General features: G+C 43.0%; 1 protein-coding gene across 2 annotated transcripts; it reads right to left on the bottom strand.

Annotated features, from left to right (window-relative positions):
* Positions 1-11,208: 11,208 nt before the first annotated feature.
* Positions 11,209-19,631, bottom strand: slc2a11b (solute carrier family 2 member 11b). 2 transcript variants are annotated; one of them, XM_080003901.1, is made up of 12 exons: positions 19,531-19,631; positions 18,875-18,973; positions 18,296-18,456; positions 18,081-18,205; positions 17,801-17,930; positions 17,476-17,624; positions 16,876-17,063; positions 16,654-16,764; positions 16,452-16,553; positions 16,231-16,306; positions 12,166-12,293; positions 11,209-12,037 (listed from the first exon to the last, which is right to left on the bottom strand). In XM_080003901.1, exons 1-12 carry the CDS (start codon positions 19,588-19,590, stop codon positions 11,843-11,845), a joined length of 1,524 nt encoding a protein of 507 aa, XP_079860027.1. In that variant the 5' UTR covers positions 19,591-19,631; the 3' UTR covers positions 11,209-11,842. The 2 variants fall into 2 exon arrangements, with proteins under 2 accessions (XP_079860027.1, XP_079860026.1); XM_080003900.1 differs by lacking the exon at positions 19,531-19,631 and adding an exon at positions 19,129-19,260.
* Positions 19,632-21,882: the final 2,251 nt, after the last annotated feature.

Here is a 21,882-nt window from a genome sequence, read left to right as displayed (position 1 = left end):
TGACTGGCGTGGCCAGAGCCACGGAGCCTCCGTCCTTTCTTTTAATAGGTTCAGGTGATAAATCTGTGTTGCCTCCTGCCTGTCAGACTGTTCGATATATATTATACATATAATGGGCCTCTTCAACCCGCTGTGTGACCTGAAACAGTGCCTGTGCCACACTTTTGGTCTTCTGGTGAGAAAGGCGAGGCAGCGTCTCTACCACCTCAGGCAGCTGAGGAAATTCCGGGTCTCGGTGAGGATCCTCAAGTCCTTCTACTCTGGAGCAGTGGAGAGCATCCTGACAGGCAACATCACTGCCTGTTTTGGGAACTGTACTGCCCAGGACAGGCGGGCCCTGCAGAGGGTGGTGCGTTCAGCTGAACGTACCACTGGAACTACCCTCCCCCCCTTGCAGGAGTTATACACCAGGAGGTGTAGTAGCAGAGCCCGTAGGATCATGAAGGATCCTCATCACCCCAACAACGGACTGTTTCAGCTGCTGCGGTCAGGCAAGCGCCTCCGCAGTCACGCAGCGAGAACAGAGAGACTGAGACGGAGTTTCTTCCCTCAAGCCATCAGAACTGTCAACGCTGACCTCACCAGGGGTCCTAACTGAGCCATGCACTAGGCTCCACTACCTACTGTACTGTATGTAGCATACTGTACCGCATACTGTATCACTGTTCAGGGTTGTTCGTGATGCCGTATTGCTGCGCCGTACTGTTGTATACTGTGCTGTATTATCCCAAACACTACCTCACACTATTCACATTCACATGCCACTTTAATTCACATGCCACTTTAAATGCACATATCTGTATATACATAGCCATATTCCTTCAACCTATTCCATTTTATTTCAATTTATTTTTATTGTATTTTATTCTATATATTTTTTATCTTATTCTATAAGTATTCCACTTACTGTATTACGTTTTAGGAGTCAGTTAGTCGGTCTATAGAAAGGAATTTTCTACTTTTTATTTTATTTTATTTTTGTACTTTTTCCTAGGACTTATTGTGTGCTATCACCGGGTGCGTTGCATTACATTTCACTGCATATATGTATGGAAGTATATATATGTATGTGACAAATAAAAATCTTGAATCTTGAATCTTGAATCTTGAATCTTGAATACACCGTCTTGGGGTACCGAGTTGCAAAATCCACTAGGACTAACACAAAACGATACCCACAGGCACTGCGGTCTAACAGCCCGATGAGGTCCATGCTGAATCTTTCGAACAGGACCTCGACTAGGGGGAGGGGCCTCAACGGTGCTCTTGGCATACCTGGAGGGTTGACTTACTGGCACTCAGGACACTTGGTGCACCATTTACGTATCTGCCAAAATTCCCAGCTTATCATTACCGAGGTGACCGGCCATTGGGTTATGGTTAGCTGCCTGGAAGAGCATTTCCTGGAGGCTCTTCGAGTTCAACAACTGAGTTATTTCCTCTCCTGTCTGAGTGTCAAGGCTCACTCAATATAACCTGTCCCCAATCACTGTATAGTTTGGGTGAGTGAGCGCGGCATCTAGGCACATCAATATGTCATCGATTTTAACTACCCTCTCAAAGGTCCCGCGTAGGGTATCGTCCCGTGACTGCTCCAGCGGAAAATTGTCCACAGGGAAGGTCAAAGGGAATGGCGAAGATCCCACTTGGGCGACCGCTGACAACCCCTCCACATCCCCGCGCACCACGCAATACTCATCTTTCCTATTGACCGTGAACACACTCCCCCAGCCTCTATCATCAACGTGTCAAACCCGAGCCAATCCAAAATCAGGGAGTGGGACAGGCGCAAAACAACCGCAGCCTGTACCCTATGCTTTTCCCCTTGTAACAGATGGGCTGAGGACCCGACGAATCCCACGTGGGTCCTGGGGTACGACACAGTGGTCCCCCAGACGTTCTCCTCCAGGGTGTCGGGACGGGCTGCGGACCGGATGAAGCCCACGTGGGACCTGGGCCCAAACATGGGCCTGGCAGTGGCGGGCCAGCGGTTCATCTCCTGGTGTTCCCGGGAGCTCAGGCTGGTGAGGACACACTCCATCTGGCAGCGGAGGAAGTTCCGCTCCTCCTCCAGGTCCGCAAGGCGCTTCTGCAGCGAGTGGATCGGCTCCGGCGCACCTTCCATTTCAGCGCCTTGCCCCTCCCACGTCCCTGTTCAGGCGCTACTTGTCGAAATCTCTGCCCACAGGTAGGAGTTAAGGGAGGGAGACAGAGTTTTTCTGGTTGTGGGTTGCTGACATGGACCTGGTTTTTATTACAACTGTTTAACAGAAATGCTCACTGGCCAGAAGGATAAACAATAATCAATGAGTTTGGGCGGCCACCTTCCCAGGATCCATCTCCATCCTCCCCTGGCCGATAATAAAACCCAGAAAAGATATGGAAGGAACATGGAACACACATACTTCTCTGCCTTTACATACAACCTGTTCTCAAGGAGGCATTGCAGGACCTGGCATACGTGTAGCTCGTGCTTTGCAGGGGACTGGTGAAAATTAATCAAAGTGTCGTTGAGATTCAAACACAAAATGATTTAACATGTCCCGAAGAACATCATTAATCAAAGCTTGGAACACCACCAGAGCATTGGACCGACCGAAGGCCATGAGCAGGTACTCGAAGTGGCCTAGAGGGGTGTTGAAGGCAGTCTTCCACTTGCAAATTAGGTGGTAAGTGTTGCAGTGGTCGAGCTTAGAGAAGAGTGTGGCATTACAGAGGGGAACAAAAACAGAGTCAATAAGGGGCAGGGGATACCTATTCTGAACAGTTATACCATTCATTCATTCATTTTAATCTACTACAGGGGAGATAGGCACCTGGCAGCAAATCTATAGCACAGTCATAGGGGCGGTGTGGTGGTAGGGACAGTGCATGCTGCTTATTTAAAACTAGACCTAGATCCTAGATACTGTTCCGGCACCTAAGACATGTCTGGGGGTTCAGATGGGGACGGGGAGACGACAGATGAAGGGCCAAAGGCGGAACGGAGACAGTGGCTGTGACAGTAGGAACTCCAAGATGAATTCTACCGCAGGTCCAGTCTATGTGGGGGTTGTGGGTCTGGAGCCAGGGGTAATCCAGCACCAGGGGGGTTTGGGGTGAGTCAATGAGGTGGAAGACAATTGACTCATGGTGGTTTCCAGACAGCAGCAGTTAAAGGGGAACAGTCTAGTGCTCTACCCGGGCCAAATGCATCCCAGTCAGGCCCTTGGCCTCCATGGGCACGGAAAGGGCAATGGGCACCAAGCACAACTGGTGTGCCACTCTCTGGTCCAAGAAACTCTCGTCCGCACCAAAATCCACGAAAGAGCTGAGAGATGCAGAGTCTGGTTCCACCATAAGAGGGCAGCATTTAACAAAAGACGAGAGGTGGGGTTACAGACTGCTCGGTTCGTACGTACCTCCCTTATTTCGCCCAAACTTTCTGGACCCAGTGGGCATGTGGCCCTCGGGGTACTCTGGGGCTGCTGAAGCTGGCGACCGGGTCGTACCCGATGGAGTAGGAAGTACGGGCTGGGTCCACACATTGCTCTTGCACCAGCACTCCAGGAGCCGGTTATCCAGCTGGGTTCCCAGGGTTACCAGATGGTCCAGGCTGCGGGCTCGTACCACAGCGTTAATTTGTCCGGCAGATTGTCATAGCGTGCTGGAATGTGTCCTGTAGCGCATCATCATTTCAGCCGCTCTCCACGGCCAAAGTCCGGACCTCCACGCCAAGTGCACAGACACTGCAGGGACCCTGGCGGAGGGAGAGGAGCCTCTTTGCCGCGGCTCTCCTATGGACCAGGCGGTCGAAGATCTTCCGCATCACCTGCATGAAGGCTCCATTGGAGCGGCTCCCCGGACCTCGATGTTCCCACACTGCCGAAGCCCAGGCGAGAGCCGCCCCCCGAAGTGAGGCGATCAGGTAGGCGATGCGGGAGCTTTCAGTGGCGTTGTACAGCTGCTGCTGCTCGAACACCACAGAGCATTGAACCCGGAAAGCCTGGCATACCCCGAAGTTGCCTTCATATGGCGCCAGGTCAGAAACATGAGGCTGCCAGTGGACAGGGGTATAGGGGAGCCAGGCTGGGAAGCGGTGTGGGAGACGGTGGAGCTGGTCGAGCATGGAGACCACTCACGGCCGTCGAGATGTTGCTGAGGTGGTTGGCGATGACCCATGGGGGCTCCCTAGCCCTGTACCGCACGATGGAGTGTGTGTCGCCTGAGTCCATGTTAGGGCCAGATCGTACTGTTATGACCAGGGCTAGAGGGACTCAAACACACGACACAGAGACTGATGGCAGGCGGGGTATACCAACAGAGTTTTATTGAGGGACCCTGGACATGACGGAGGGTGAGACCCGGTGGATCGGGCGGACGGGTCTTGGAAGGCGGGACTGTGTAATGGAGAAAGGCAGGTTAGAACGATGACTGCATACACTAATTCTCAGAACTTAGAAGGAGCCATGAGTGGTACTAACGGAGTTAGAAAAGCTGACGATATGGCGATGAGTGGATGGATGGCCGGGGAATAAATACTGCAGGTTTGATAAGTGATGAACCTCAGGTCTGTGGGACGGTGCAGGAGGAAGGATTGGCAGAGGGAACCAGGAAGTGGTTAGCGCCAGGCAACCTGTCCATGATAAAAGAGACAAACGGCTCCTAGTGGGGCTAGGAGGCTGTGAGCGTGACAACAAAAACAAAGAGAACGCAACATTCGAATAATTAGGAGTTTAGGGTCAGACTAAGAATGTAACCACAAAACATGGAAATAGCAACCATCTCAGTTCAACCCAGTGTTTTTGTTTTACTCTCTTGACACATTTTTTCTATTTCTAGTCATAACATCATTGTTAATTTTGTGGCAAATTACTTTTGTTTACTTTTCTCTTTATGTCTGTTAATTTCCACAAATAATGTGGTAATGTATACTTGTGATTTGTAAAAAAGCAGGAAAAAAGCAAGGAAGAGAGCAGCCTTTCATACACAAGGTACTCTACCATATGTTCTGCATGCTGCTCTTTTTTTTTTTTTATAGCTACAGTATTGTGTTTGCAAATGTTGTGATGACTCAATGTTCCCTCTGTTCTGGTCACATGCTTTGCTGAAAGCCTGATGGGAAGCAATTGGGGTGATGTATATGTCACACAAACTAAATGGACAACTATTTCCCCCGGCCCAGCAGAAGACAATACAAAATAAAAAACATTTAAAAAAATCTAGACTCTATAGTGAATCGGTTAATTTCATCTTTAAGACCAAACATGTTTTTGATCAAATTGCATTTATTTGAATATATTGGCTTTTTATCCTGTCCAAGAGTTGTGCATTCCAATCAAATATTTAATCATTTTAACTCCCTCTTCCTTTCAATATGTCAAAACAAATAAATGCTTGTAATTTATGCGCAGAAATGTGTCACTAGAAAGTGAATTAGAATAACTTATATTTTAATTTAATTTTAATTTTCTCAACATGAATAATTGCATTGAAAAACTTAATTTGAATAGCATAATTTGAAATGTAATTAATTTGCTCCAAAACTGTATTTCATCCTCACCAAAAATTCATTCCGTTCTCACAATTCAAATTCAGTTTACTTAGACACATATCTGGGTCGTTGAGGCAGAGCAATCCATAGAACCCTTTTTCATGCACTGTAACGACTATAGAGCTCAGCAGTGACCGCCCACTTTAAGAACAGAAGTGAATTTCCCATTCGTTCGCTCCATTGACATTTCAGAAAATCCTTGTATAAAGACTCTTAAGCCTGGAACCAAGCTAACAAAGAGACAGTGTTTTTGATGTGGGAAAAGCATATGACATGTTGTGGAGTGAAGCGCCGATGATCAAATTACACGTTATGAGGGTCGGAGGGAAGGTTTTCAACTGGATTATGGACTTTCTCAGTCTCTCAGATCCTTAGGCTTGCCCATTTTTTCTGCTTCCAACACATCAACTTCAAGAACTGACTGTTTTTGATCCCGCCCCTTGACAGGTGCCATTGGAACAAGATGAGCAGTTATTCACTTCACCTGTGAGTGGTTTTAATGTTGTGGCTGATCGGTGTACAGTATGTAGCTAAGATCAAGGCTAGACTATGGGAGTGTGGTATATGGATCAGCAGCAAAATCTGTGCTGCAGGGCTGGATGTAATAAGAGCTTTGAGAGTGTGTTTAGGGTCAATGAGAACATCACCATTGTGCGCACTTCAAGTTGAGGCAGGAGAAATGCAACTGTGTCTCTGTCGGAAACAGCTGCTTGTAAACTACTGGATAAATCTGAGGCTGGATGGAGACAATCATCCAACTAAAAGAGTGTTACAGGCCAGCTGGGAAAGGGAGAGAGCACAAAAAAAAACAAATTTTGGCCAGACAGGAGGTAATATAGCCTGTAATCCCTGTGTGGATACTAAAGATTATGGTGGTAGATTCAAAATTACTTCAAATCAAGACAAGAAATAAAAGTGCAGATCTAGTGAGTGAGTTTTATAGGTTTTATGAATTTAAGTATAAAGACTGTGTGCAGGTTTTTACAGATGGATGGTAGAATCCAATAACAGGAAACACAGATTCAGCAGTTGTAGTTCCTAGCCATAGAGGTGAGATTTGCAGATGGCCCTCAAATTGCCTAATTGTATATACTGTTGATCTGTTCGGCATCTTGATGGCATTAGAATGGGTTGAACAAAACAAATCAATGTCCTAATCTGTATTGACTCAGTCTCTGCTCTGTACAGTCCCATGTCAAGTAGTCCAATAATCCCCAGGATTTACCTTGAAAAGAAATAATATCAGTACACGCAAGAATTAGGAAACAAGGTGCGGAGATCGTATTCATTTGGATTCCTGCTCCTACAGGTATTCTTGGTAATGAAAGAGTGGACAAACTAGCCAAGCAAGCTGTTAAAAAAAGAAAACAAAGACACACGTATTATTTTCTCTAAATCAGAAGGAAAGGGTGTCATACGGTAGAAAATCAAGAAAGAGGGGCAGCAGCACTGTGATCGGGAGATAAGTGGAAGACATTTGGTTTTGTGTGTGAGAAATAGAGGAGGATGTAGGAAGGAGGAGACAATCATGGCGAGATTAAGAATAGGACACAGAAATCGGAACAGTACACTTCATATTATAGGGAAGCATCCAACAGGTTTTTGTGATCATTATCAGGAACCAGGAACTGCAGAGCATGTGTTCATTGCAGGGAATATGTTGCAGAGATAAAGGACATTATGGAATTAACTATAACATTAGGGCTAACAGAAGTAGGAGTAAAGAGCATACTGCAGTGAGGTGGAAGCGCACAAGGCAGAAGATGCTTGGCCATCTCTAGCCAATGAGGTTTGTCGATAAACCCTCCCTGACAGAGCAGCAGTGTCTAATGATGGGAGATGATGGGAGACTCTTTTTACTGACTCGAGTTTGTATGAGTCACTCACTAAAGAGAGTTGGTTCTTGAGACACTCAAATCAGCTTCTTTCACACATGCACTGCAACCCTGACATTTTCTGGACATTAGCTGGAGGAGCTGTATGTGTGAACGCAAATGTCCGAATCATTTTGACTGGACATTATCTGGAGTATACCCAGCCAGCACCCTAGTACAAAGTCTGCATAATGTCGGATTGAGCGGTATGTGTGAACACAGCAGGTAATTGTCCAGAGCGAGCTTGGGGGATGTCCCCGTGAGCGAGGGGACGTGTCGCATGTTGATGGCGTCTCTATCATGCGCCAGTTATTTACCTTTGTGCGGATCTTCATGCACGATGCATAGCTGCTATGTACTCCTTTCTGCTTTCCTTTATATTCCTTTCCACTCTTTCATTTATATTACTTCCAAATACATGGCATATAAATGCCAAAGACAAGTCGGTATCCTCGTCCACCATCATGTGTGTGCTAAAACTCCACAGCGTCATACGTCATTGCATCACCTCCTGCCGTCTGCACGCTCTACCAAAGCTCCGTTCCTCACTTAAACCAAACGCTACCTGGAAAGAGTATTTCCAGGTAGTGTAAACACCTCTGACACGGACAATCTCCGGTTGTGTGCTACATGTGTGGAAGGGTAACTGTGGACAATATCCGGATCTGATTACCTGGACATTGTCTGGAGTGCATGTGTGAAAGCAGCTCAAGTCAGTCACCCAGCGCTTGGGGAATCCCCCACAGGCCCCAGCGCCCATGCAGCATGCACACCAGAGACTTCCGCCGGTCGAGCCGGCTAATTTCTAGTTTAGCCCTCTGCTAACTTGAATGGGATAAAATAATTTAATGGTGCGGCTCTTCTAGACTTTGCAAATGTTATCGGACAGAATTAATCAAATTCTGATGGTAAAACAAGTCTTTAGGTGCGGGAAAAATACTTTTTGGGCCCCTGTCGGACCTGGTTGTAAGTAAGTTTGACCACAATATGAAATTGGCTTCAAAGCCCAACACTGTTCCTGGGGGAATGCTCTGAAGAAGCACTTCAGAGCATTACTAACCAATCAAAGCTACTCTCACTGACTCATGAGCTCATGAGTCAGAGCTGCTCAACTGGCATAGACAGCCAAGTATGAAGTCATCCAGTCACTCACTCGCACCTGCTGAACCTACAAGTTCCACCCACTCCCAGATCCCACTGGTTCACTGGGCACTGATTTGCTACAGGATTCAAGATTCAAGATTCAAGATTCAAGAGGTTTATTCATCACATACATATACATACTTTCATACATATATGCAGTGTCAATGCAACGCAGGAAAATGATGATGTGATAAAAGACTGAAAGACGAAGAGGTTGCAAGGGCAAAACGTACATTTTTAAATTTGCTTAAATTTAAATTGAATTCAAATTTTATGATCAATCAGAATTCAACGAAAATTCAGAATTCAATTCCCTAAAAGATTAGTTTACTGATTTGCGAACGCTTTCCGGTGAGTCTCGCGGCCGCCCAGCTACCCCAGGGCGGCCAAATCATTGCCCACACGGCACTGATTGGTCCGATCCAGGGCAGGGAGCTTTCCTAATGTTTGTCTGTCTTGATGAGAGGATTGGCGCACATGCTCGCCGACAAGGAGCCAGACTGGAACTTCATTCCTCTATTTATTCTTTTGGCCAGCGAGCCTTACTGTTTATTGTTATAATAAAAACAACCCAAACCCTAACCCTAACCCTAACCCAAACCCTAACTCTAACATACTGCCAAACCAGTGCCAGCAAGACTCCGTCTCCCTCCCTAAATCCGTACCCATGGGCAGAGTGCTCAAAATAGGTTACAAGGGGAAAAGCATAGGGTAGTTAGCATCAGGCTGCGGTTAGTTCCCGTCTGTCGCACTCCCTTATTTTGGGCACGGCCTGGCCATGGTTGGACGGGTTGATGAGAGAGGCTGGGGGAGTGCATTCAGGGTTGGTAGGGAGATGTGAGTATTGCGTGGCGCACAATGACATGGAGGGGTTGTCGGTGGGCGTGACGGGTCTGGGAGCGGTGAAATCCCAAGTGGGATCTTCCCTGGTCCCCTTGACCTCCCTCTGGATGATGATTTTTTCAAAGTTCTACGCAGACCCTGGGTCGATAAACTTCTCAACCGGTTAGGTACGGCTTGTTTTTCACAACACTGGATTTAACCAAGGGCTACTGGCAGATTCCCTTGTCTCGGGAATCCAAGGAAAACTCGGCGTTCCGCACTTCGTTCGGGTCATACCACTTTCGTACACTTCTGTTCTGGTTTTTTGGTGCCCCAGCCGCCTTTCAGAGACTCATGGACTGCATCCTGTATCTGCATGCAACATATGCTGCAGCCATCCTAGATGAGGTAATCAGTTCACAAGTTCACAGCGACACCTGGGACAGGCATATGCAACATGTGGTTGAGTACCTGAGGTGGGCGGGGCTCACCACCAACCCCAGCCTTGGGACGGAGGGAGGTACAGTATCTGGGGTACCACCCAGCTGCCCTGAGTCGGCCGAATCAACACCCACTCGGCGCTGATTGTTGCAATCTTGGGCAGGGAGCTTTCTTAATGTTTGTCTGTCTTGCAGAGAGGATCGGGGCACAGGTTCGTCAGCCGACCAGGAGATGGACTGGACGTCGTTCCTTCTTTGCCCAGATTGATTGCGGTCACAGGTTTATTAATTATCCTTTTGGCCAGCGAGTCTTTCTGTTTATTGATATAATACAAACATTTGCCATGCCTGCAAACCAGTTCCAGAATGACTGTGTCTCGCTCCCTAAACCTTGTACCTTTGGGCAGTGACGCCCACACACTTTTTGCCGATGGTGGGGGTTAAGAGAGTGACTGAGGAGTCCGACCGCGCAGCGACTTTTGATTGTGTAGGCAAGATGCATGTTTCGCCGGCCGTGGTGTCACCCCCTCTGATGATTTCACCCGGGGCGGTCCGCACACCCTAGTGACCCCACTAAACCAACGTAGCCTAACAGGAATCCCGTGGCAGAGAACTCCATTTGGCCCAGTGCAAAGTGAATTTAAAAATATATCCTCTATCATTGGTGACAATTTATTCATATTGTATTAAACAATCAAAGTGAAAAATAAGGTTGCCACCCGTCCCATAAAATACGGAATCATCCTGTATTTGACAGTTACATCTTGCGTCTGGTTTTGAATCAATACAACATTTAAATCGAAACAATCTCAAATAAAAATAGAAAATTAAAATATTTTAACAACAGTATTTCCTACATATATTGTAGGAAACAGAAGGATTTCCGCCAGTTCTTTAGGTTCATTCACCGATTCAATCGTGAAGGATTTCTAGCAGTAGCTTTTGGCAGAAGGCAGAGACTCAAACAAACAAATCAAATTTTCATTTAACTGAAATGTTAATTAAACCAGCTGCACGTCTTGCTTGCATTAGGAGTGCTGTGCAATATTCATTATATAAAAATACAGTTTAGCATTTTATCTCTTTTTACCCCTATTCTTCTTTAAAAAAGGATGCTAAATGCTGCTTTGTTCTTTTGAAACGTTTTTTTTTTTTTTATAATGCAGATTTTTATTTTATGATTAGTGTTGATTTCGGACAATTTCATTCCACCAATAAATGTGTTAATGGCATGCACTGATGCATTAAATTGCATCATGGCATAAAAAAGAACACAAAACATTTAACAGAAATTGTAATTTTTTTTATTTAACATATTTATATTATTTACCATATATTGTGATAAATATTGTTATCGAATGGTATGAAATATTTTATTTTGATAACATTTGTGGCCCTATCGCCCAGCACTCAGTGTACATAATTATTTTCTACGTGCTTCAATCCATGGACAGAGGGAAATGGTCAAAAACTTTGTGCTGATTGGCCGAAAAGGAGTTTCGTGACCCTGCACTCAATTGCTCTTCTTCAGTGACCTGGATGTGTGTCTCAGTAAACTGAATTTGAATTGTGAGGAAAATAATGACATTTTAGTGAGGATCAAATACAGTTTCAGAGCAAATTAATTCAATTTCATATTATTACATTCAGTTTCAAGTTTATTGGAATTCTTTTCCAAACAAATAAATTCAATTTCAAATTATGCTCTTCAGATACAGTTTTTCAATGCAATTATTCAAGTTAAACGATACAAATTCAAATATAAATCAATCAAATTCAGTTTCTAGTGAAAAATATGTATGCCCATAGTAATTATAACCATCCAGTTGGTCTGTGCAGAATAAGACCATCTCCACAATTTACAGTATCAGTAAGTCAAATGCTGAATCTTTTATATGTATCAGCAAGTAAAAAAAAACAAAAACTTTTTTTACTGGATTCAGATTAGTAACAGAAAAAAATAACGGTAAAAATCTTAATTCAGTTATAAAGATAGTTCTGAATATAATATAGATTTCTATGCTGACACTTCATAGAGAGGTTGACAGCAGTGTTGTCCTTGGGCCATCAGCGGCTGAAGCATTCCTCTTATTCCTCGCCTGAAACTCATTGTGTATCTCCAGGAAAGTTTTGTTCTTGGTTTCAGGGACGACAAAGAATATATAGAGTCCCACCATGCAGGAGATGGCCAAGAACACCAAGAAACAGTATTGCTGCAGCCCGGTCTGAGGAGGGGAAACAGAGAAACCCGTGAGAACAGCTCTCACACGGACAAATGTTCGAGTCTTGTTTTCTAATAAATAGTTTTGCATTGCAGTTACACCATGTTGTCGCTACACCAGAAATGACCTACCACTATGAAGGGGAAGACCATGCCTATGAAGAAGAAGCTGAACCAGTTGACACAGCCAGCGATCATATACGCAGCGGGGCGTGTGGTTTGCGTGAACAATTCGGTGTTCAAGATGTTAGTCACTCCACCTTGGGCCACAAGAAACATCATAAGAAGGTGTTTGTTGGAAACCCATATAGGGACAAAATTTAAATGATAATGTCAACTTGAAAATGAAAATGTAATTCCACAACAGCTTTATCATTTTCGACATATGTTTGTGTTATTTGTGTATAAATTTAAATGAAAATGCAATAATCTGATTTGCGTTTTCTTTCTTTCTTTCTCAGATCTTTTGATTGATTTTCCCCCAGTATTTGGCCAATAAACAGTGACATATCGTCTGAGTGCACTATTTTCTAGTTTGCATATGAACAATATGCAACAAGAACAACATGAACGACGACAAGAACATAACCCAACCCATCACTTCCCTCAACTCACTCCCAACTTGACATACCCGTTGGCCCTTCACACCCAATAGAGTTGTAAAGGCCAGAACACACCATTTTATCGATGAGAAACTGGGCGCTGCAGGTGGTGGGACTCCAAACAGGGCCGTGAGAGGTTCAGGGTTAAGGTTCATACCAAACACTGTTCCAAATAAATATGTGACACCAGAGTCTGTTTTTTGTTTTTTGACACTGGTATCTACATTTTTGCCGATCTGGAATTAGTATAGTGTACTCTAAAATGAACCTTACTGCAATAAACCATGCCTGGCACACATAGCAGATGAGTTTCCATCCATCCATCCATTATCTATACCGCTTATCCTCGTGGGGTCGCGGGGGGGACTGGAGCCAAACTCAGCTGTCATTGGGCGAGGGGTGGGGAACACCCTGGACAGATCGCCAGTCTATCACAGGGCCCACATACAGAGACAAACAACCATGCACGCTCAGAGTTAATTTTTTTAGAGACACCGATTAACATAACCTGCATGTCTTTGGAATGTGGGAGGAAACCAAGTACGCGGAGAAGACCCACACAGGCACGGGGAGAACATACAAACTCCACACAGAAAGGCCCCCAACCCGGGAAACTTCTTGCTGTGAGGCAACAGAGCTTACAACTGCACCACCATGCTGCCCGCACGCAAGTTTCCTGCTCCCAAATCTGCTTCAAGTGGGTTGTCAGATCGGAGTTAAGGCGATCAATGGGCTCATTAATTACAGAGATTTGGAGTTTCTGGACAAGATCCAGCGCGAGAAAGGAGTCTATTGTGATCGGGAGGGTGATCAGGGAAACGGGGGTAATTCGATTGAATGAAATTAAGGAAATTATAGAGGCGAGATTTGGGCAGATCAAACCAAGTTGAAAGCTCTGTGAAAAAAAAACGTTCTTTATAGAAATATTTTATAATAACTACGTATTTGTCACGGCAAATACGAAAAGTGTCGTCGGAGGTAGAAGGTAGGAATAAATGATTTTTATCATCATCTTTGTAGGGTTTACACGGCCATTTAGGGACAAGGGGGGAAAGAACCAGCGGGTTATGTCATGTTCATCGACAAGGGGGCAAAAACGTTTTCAGCAAAAAGATCATTAAATGAGCAACGATTAAAAGTTGTGATAAGCAGCCCCTTTGATAAGCAGCCCCTCACAGACAACTCTGAATGAAAAGAGGTTTTTTCTTAGATAAAGCGTCGATGGGGAGCAGTTCACATTTAAGGAAAATCAGCTAGCGTATTTGCCGAATTGAATCAAAATGTCTAGGACAACTGGGAGAGATGAGACTGGGCTAGAGACGTATAACAGCAGATCTTCCGAGTATAAGGACAGTTTGTGAGTGATGCCCATGAGGTTATGCCCTCATATGCCTCCTCCTCTCAAAGCCAGATGCCTAAGGGTTCGATAGCCATAGCGAATAGAACGGGCGAGAGGGGACATCCCTGTCTGGCGGAGAGCAAAAGGACGAAAACCTCACGTCATTTTTGAGAAAACAAGCGACAGGAGATTTGTAGAACAACCTAATCCAGCGATGAAATCAGAACTAAAGCAATTTTTTTTCCAGGACATAGTAAAGGCATTTCCACTCCACCCCGTCAAACTCTTTTTCAGCATCAAAGAATATTATTACCTCTGGGATATCGGGACTGTGGGAGCAGATTACATTGAGCAGCTTTTGGTGTATACAAGGAGCTCCTTCCGACTATAAAACCAGTTTGGTCTGCTGTAAATGTGATGCTGAAAACCTTGCCATTTTAAGAGGGACATGGGCCTATAATTGTTACATTCAAGAGGGTCTTTGTATTTATTTTAATAAGAGGCAGATGGTGGCATTGGATAACGTTGAAGGTGGACAGCCATGAGTCAAAGATTCCATATCAACTTTCCCAAGAAGCGGGGAAATTAAATTAAAATACCCTTTCTAAGATTCTGCTTTATCCTCATCCGGGCGAGGGGAATTACCATTTTGCAATAATTTGACAGCCTCTTGTATTCCGACGAAATCGAGGCTGCCAGTTTGTAAGCATGGTCTTTGCTTATTCTGGGAAATGGGTTCAGCTCCAGGCGGTTGTGGCCATTCCAGACCTCAGCTATAGAGATCACAGTACAATTAAAAAAAAATCAGCCAGCGTTTTCGGGTCGGAGATGACTGCCCCCAATTGGGATCAATCTTGAGAGGGCTGCAGTCCTGGCCCAATGAGCAAGTAATCTACCTTCTTTTTCTGCTCTTTTCGAAATAACGCTGCCTTGATTGTAACGACTGTCTTTCAATCTGAGCTGTTGATAGGAGATCAAACTCAACTTGAAGCTTAAGACGGCTGCAAAGTGTAGGGGTGGGGGCAGTGGCGTATTGCATAGCCAATGCTCTGGAGTTCACCCAATATCTGCACCTGCCTGGCCGTTTCTGCAATTTTAAGCTGAGAAACAAAGGAGATAGCGTGCCCCCGAGGCAGGCCTTATGCACCGACCTCCACAAGATGCCTCTTGCAATGTTGGGAGTTTCATTCGCCTGGAAAGAATTGTGATTTCATCCGAAAAAAAAAAGGTTTTAATTTAACATTGGCTAACAATATGCAGAAACGTATGTCAAATGACATGGGGGTATGATCTGAGATCATTATGCTGTGGTACGAGCTAGAATTAGTCCAATGTAAAATCTATTGTCAAGGAGAAATAAATCAGTTCTCAAGTACGAATGAGGAATGTGGGAGAAAAAGGAGAAATCCTTTGCAGATGGGTGGGTGGATCCTCAAGGGTTGCTTAAACCGAGCTGGCCCATAAATGTTTTCAGTACCATGGCAGACTTAGACTTAGACTGAGTGAGAGGTCTAGAGGATACCTAATAGGCTTGGGGCGATGGTGCAAAATTCCAATTGCCGATCGCTGTGGGGCAGCGACAAGAACAAAGCGGCCATTAAGATCTTCAATATTTTGAGGGTTCAAATGTTATGTTTCTGCTGATTACAATGGCTGCCTTGTGGGGAAATATGTGACTAATCCTGAGTCTCTTAATATGTGAAATCTCAGACGGCCTGAGATGGGTTTCCTGTTGGAAGACAATATCCCCTTTAAGCTGCTGTAGGTGTGGCATTGCATTGCGGCTTTTTAATGACTCCATTGACTCCTCTCACGTTCCAAGTTGCACTTTTATTTTCCACACACTCTTATGAGCGTTCCATGACCATATTAGAATTAAAATGGAAAAGCTAGGATACGTTGTTTATATTGCATTTTAATTTTCAAATTTGAATTAACATTCGGATATTGTCAACTGTAGAGCGGGGTGGGGCTTTGGAAAATAAACGTCATACAAGCTTTTCCATTTTCATATTCATACAGCGCATTACAAAACATTCATAGAACGCCCACAGGAGTATGTGAAAATGAAATTGCAATTTGGATTGTTGCATTTTCATTTTTCTTTTTACTCAAATATCGCATAAGAGGAAAATAATAATGCTATTGTGGAATTAAAATTTCATTTTTAAGTTTACATTTTAATTTGAATTTAGTCCCCTATGGGCTTCCATAAGGGGGGTCATTAGGGGGATTAGGGGTAATTAAGTGTGTTACCTGGTCCCAGGCCAAAACTAAGAATAAATGCAAAAACGCACGCCATGCTCAGGTAAGGTATGATTTCACTGCCATCCTGAGGGGGGGAACACACGCAGAAAAGATTAAAGAAATATATATGAAAAGGGGAAATTATGACATGAAAACATAGCAAGTCAACATCCCAAAATGAACCAGAACTGCGTACAACTGTATCATTTATCTCCACGAGTGTTTCTTACCTGAAAGGTCAGAGTCAGCGTGAAAAACACACAGCAGAGGGCCATCAGAGCGTACCCTCCCGTGATGAGGATTTTCCTTCCCAGACAGTCGATGAGCAGACCCTGCAGGGAACACAGCAGGCTGTCAGACCACGGGTTCAAACTATTTGGGCTTGCATAACACCGGGGATCTGGCAGACTTTTAAAAAGCGACGAGGCTTACGCAGGTTAAAGCGGTGACGCATTCACAGGCACCTGTGCCGACAGCGGCGTAAGGAATCTTATCTTCTGGAATCCCAGATTGTCGAAACACATAGTCTGCATAGAAGTAAATCTGCAAGACGTGTAGAGAAGGACGACAAATAGAAGATGAGTATAACATTTTTTGCTTCAATGAATTTTTATTTTATTTTATTTTTTCCGATTTCATTTTTGACGGGCGCACAGCGTTGATGCCGTTGAGCTGCTGTGCGGAGTTGATCAGCACGATGGTGACGAGCTGCCAGCGCAGGCTGCGGTCGGTGAAAAGCTCCCAGGGCTTCTTTGCCTGAGCCCTGGATGTCATGAGCCTTTCCTTCTCCATATCCTCTCTCTCGTTGTCAATGTTTTCCGAGCCGTGCAGCTGCTGCAGGGCTAGAAAAAATAAAAAAAAATTTTTTTTTTTTTTTTAAAGGAGCGGAAACACAAGACATGTGGGCACTCACATGCCGATCGTCGTGCGCAAAACATAATTGTTTTTTTCACACAAGTGACATTCATCTAACCGGCCTAATCAACGGGGTGTAAAAACCTCAAGTCTCAAACGATGCGTTGATAGGAGGAGCACGGCTGGAATACTTTGCTCCATGGGCGTTTAACTAGAATGATCACATGCTTTTATTTGGATGTCCTGAGAAACCTTCACGATCGAGTTTTCTGCCCTGGGGGATTACAGATTAGAACCGTCTCTATCCTCATTGACCGTGCTGTCATGTGAAGCATGTGAACCCAAACTTTCAGGAAGACCAATATAAAGATAATTTTGTCAAAGCCAACGTCACTTTACCTTTTTTACAACCTTCATCGTCCCCTTTGTCGATGAGCAGGTAGCGAGGGCTCTCTGGGAACAAGGGCAGGACCAGCAGCTGCATGAAAGCAGGGATACAGGTGGTGGAGAGCAGAATGGGCCAGTACTCCTCCATCCCCAGAAGCTCTCTGTAAAAAAAAAAACATCTCAATAGAATGTCAGCTCTACAGCCTCTTTCAATCAAAGTTTAAAAAAATAAACAAACAAACAAACAAACAAACAAACAAACAAACAAACAAAGGCACTGCTGTGGAAAGTTTTTGTTGGAGCTTCACTGGTCTCAACTGAAATGCCCAGTGCTCACTTGAGACCAATGACTTGTCCAGTCAGGATTCCACCAGTGATGAATACAGATGTTCCCATAACCATAGCCCCACGGAGTGCTGTTGGAGCAATTTCCCCTAAATAAAGAGGCTGGACACATAAGCTAATTCCTGCAAAACATAATATATATGTATATATGTATCATTGAACTGGATATTATGCATTTCACCACCTTTGCAGGCAGTATTGACAGTTGTATAAAGAACGTTGATGAGATAAGATAAATAATATATGATGAAATGGATTTGTGTGATATTCACCTGCGTTCACACCAGTGAGGAAACGTCCCACAATGATTAACTCAAACGAGCCAGAGGGATAGCTGAGACCCATCAGCAGTGCAGCCAGTATAGCAAGACCATTATTAGCCAACAATGTCCCTTTCCTACAACAGACAGGATGTCATTCTGGGGCAAAAGTTGCAATTTGAAACAGGAACGATCATTTCAACAGTCCTTCACATTTCTGTCCATACCTCCCCATCATAACAGACAATGCTCCACCGATGGACGAGCCCAGAAACCCCCCTAGGGTGAATATGGACACTATGGTGGACCATAGCAGCGTGAGCGATTGCTCCGAGATCCCAGTTTGATATCGCTCCACCCAGGTTTGGTTGATGAAATTCTGAACAGCCTGCATCATGAAATAAGTCAAGCGCCCATATAAAACGAATAGAGAGATATCAGACACCGCTTTGTACGCGAGAAGAAAAACATTTAGATTTGAATTGCATTGGTACTGTATAAGCAGGAGCACATAATCACGGACATACACGTTTACGGCATTTTTTTGCACGTCGGATACTTTTTCAAGATCTTGACACTGAGTCGTGTTTTGAACGGCTCTGTCTGTTACACACGTGCAAGCAGACACAGATCACCAGAACCACGCGCTTGCCATTCAAATCTCTGTTATTGTGCCATGTGGGGTGAGACATTGGTGCTGATTTACGCTTTGCACTTGCATTTTTGAACGGTCACTGGACACTATAGACATTACTGAACAGGCGCCCGGGCTGCCGCATTTGATTATTCCATCATTGCTCTCTTACCTTTGCGGGTGCGTTGATGATTGAGATGTTATATCCATACTGGAAGCTCCCTCCGATGCAAGCCGCGCACACTGCGAGTAAGAGCGATTTGTTTGGGAGCTGGAAGAGGCAACAACAAGACACACGCGGATCAAAACAAAGGCGTCGTCGTGGCAGACGATTTAAGGCTCATTGCGACCAGTCGTTTTCGTGACTTCCGACACGACTTTCTTTCGAAAGTTCGCCACAATCCTCCCAAACTGCCGGAATCGTACCTTCGCTTTCCTCTTGGTGTCTTTGATGCCATTAAGCAAAGGCCGACACTCATCTCCTTTTTCCTTTGCCGACCCGTCCATTATTTTATGTCCAAATTAATGAGATTGTGTCTTTTTTTTGTGTTTTGTTTGTTTTCTTGCTCCGCCCCCCCCCCCTGCCGTGTCGAACGTAAAAACACTAAACCGTTCTTCACAACGTGGCCGTTGGCAGCGGACAGCGAGGAGCGAGTGGTGCCGTTTTTGAAGCGGGGAGGGGGGGGAGGGGGGGGGTGGAGAATAATTGGGTTTTTACGCCGAAGCGTGACCGAATCGCGGGAAACACCGTTCCCCTCGCGCGTAAAGGGGACGCCTCGCGCGTGTCCACGCGTCCCGACGCGACATCGATCTGCCCGAAATACACACCTCTAGCATGGCCGCTCCATTCAAGCCACAACCGAAAGTGCAGCGCCCGTTGGGAAACATGCCAGCCCGCGCATCCACACGACCGGACACTCTGGCCTCAAGTGCGGTGCGGAGGGGCAGCGGGGTGCCCACGGGGGTGGTTAGAGGTGGGGGCGTGATACACTCGCCGCCCCCCACCCACCGCCCCCCACCGCACCCTCGTGAACCGCGTTTCATTCGTCCCAAAAACCCGCGCGCGCACAGAACGGTAGCCCGCATCCCGCGCGCACGGGGCACCAACCGCAGCGCTGGTATTATTAGACTGTAATACTGTACTGTAATATTATAATGCTATTGTTTTACTAGTATTATTATACTGTAATACTGTACTGTAATATTATAATGCTATTGTTTTACTAGTATTATTATACTGTAATACTGTACTGTAATATTATAATGGTATTGTTTTACTAGTATTATTATACTGTAATACTGTACTGTAATATTATAATGCTATTGTTTTACTAGTATTATTAGACTGTAATACTGTACTGTAATATTATAATGCTATTGTTTTACTAGTATTATTATACTGTAATACTGTACTGTAATATTATAATGCTATTGTTTTACTAGTATTATTAGACTGTAATACTGTACTGTAATATTATAATGCTATTGTTTTACTAGTATTATTATACTGTAATACTGTACTGTAATATTATAATGCTATTGTTTTACTAGTATTATTATACTGTAATACTGTACTGTAATATTATAATGCTATTGTTTTACTAGTATTATTAGACTGTAATACTGTACTGTAATATTATAATGCTATTGTTTTACTAGTATTATTATACTGTAATACTGTACTGTAATATTATAATGCTATTGTTTTACTAGTATTATTAGACTGTAATACTGTACTGTAATATTATAATGCTATTGTTTTACTAGTATTATTATACTGTAATACTGTACTGTAATATTATAATGCTATTGTTTTACTAGTATTATTATACTGTAATACTGTACTGTAATATTATAATGCTATTGTTTTACTAGTATTATTAGACTGTAATACTGTACTGTAATATTATAATGCTATTGTTTTACTAGTATTATTAGACTGTAATACTGTACTGTAATATTATAATGCTATTGTTTTACTAGTATTATTATACTGTAATACTGTACTGTAATATTATAATGCTATTGTTTTACTAGTATTATTAGACTGTAATACTGTACTGTAATATTATAATGCTATTGTTTTACTAGTATTATTATACTGTAATACTGTACTGTAATATTATAATGGTATTGTTTTACTAGTATTATTATACTGTAATACTGTACTGTAATATTATAATGCTATTGTTTTACTAGTATTATTATACTGTAATACTGTACTGTAATATTATAATGCTATTGTTTTACTAGTATTATTATACTGTAATACTGTACTGTAATATTATAATGCTATTGTTTTACTAGTATTATTATACTGTAATACTGTACTGTAATATTATAATGCTATTATTTTACTAGTATTATTATACTGTAATACTGTACTGTAATATTATAATGGTATTGTTTTACTAGTATTATTATACTGTAATACTGTACTGTAATATTATAATGGTATTGTTTTACTAGTATTATTATACTGTAATACTGTACTGTAATATTATAATGCTATTGTTTTACTAGTATTATTATACTGTAATACTGTACTGTAATATTATAATGCTATTATTTTACTAGTATTATTATACTGGTACTGTAATATTATAATGGTATTATTTTACTAGTATTATTATACTGTAATACTGTACTGTAATATTATAATGGTATTGTTTTACTAGTATTATTATACTGTAATACTGTACTGTAATATTATAATGGTATTGTTTTACTAGTATTATTATACTGTAATACTGTACTGTAATATTATAATGCTATTGTTTTACTAGTATTATTATACTGTAATACTGTACTGTAATATTATAATGGTATTGTTTTACTAGTATTATTATACTGTAATACTGTACTGTAATATTATAATGCTATTGTTTTACTAGTATTATTATACTGTAATACTGTACTGTAATATTATAATGCTATTATTTTACTAGTATTATTATACTGTAATACTGTACTGTAATATTATAATGGTATTGTTTTACTAGTATTATTATACTGTAATACTGTACTGTAATATTATAATGGTATTGTTTTACTAGTATTATTATACTGTAATACTGTACTGTAATATTATAATGCTATTGTTTTACTAGTATTATTATACTGTAATACTGTACTGTAATATTATAATGCTATTATTTTACTAGTATTATTATACTGGTA

Source organism: Zeus faber (assembly GCF_960531495.2).
Source record: "Zeus faber genome assembly, chromosome: 7".
Taxonomy (NCBI): Eukaryota; Metazoa; Chordata; class Actinopteri; order Zeiformes; family Zeidae; genus Zeus; species Zeus faber.
This window is presented reverse-complemented; position numbering and strand designations above follow the sequence as displayed.

What these genes read in the sequence shown, in the direction of transcription:
- slc2a11b (XM_080003900.1), bottom strand. Translation starts at nt 19,209, where the DNA reads ATGGACGGGTCGGCAAAGGAAAAAGGAGATGAGTGTCGGCCTTTGCTT. An exon ending in TTGTCTGTTATGATGGGGAG is followed by an intron (nt 18,206 to 18,295) that starts GTATGGACAGAA and finishes TGTCTGTTGTAG; the next exon opens with GAAAGGGACATTGTTGGCTA. An exon ending in TGGTCTTCCCCTTCATAGTG is followed by an intron (nt 12,038 to 12,165) that starts GTAGGTCATTTC and finishes TCCCCTCCTCAG; the next exon opens with ACCGGGCTGCAGCAATACTG.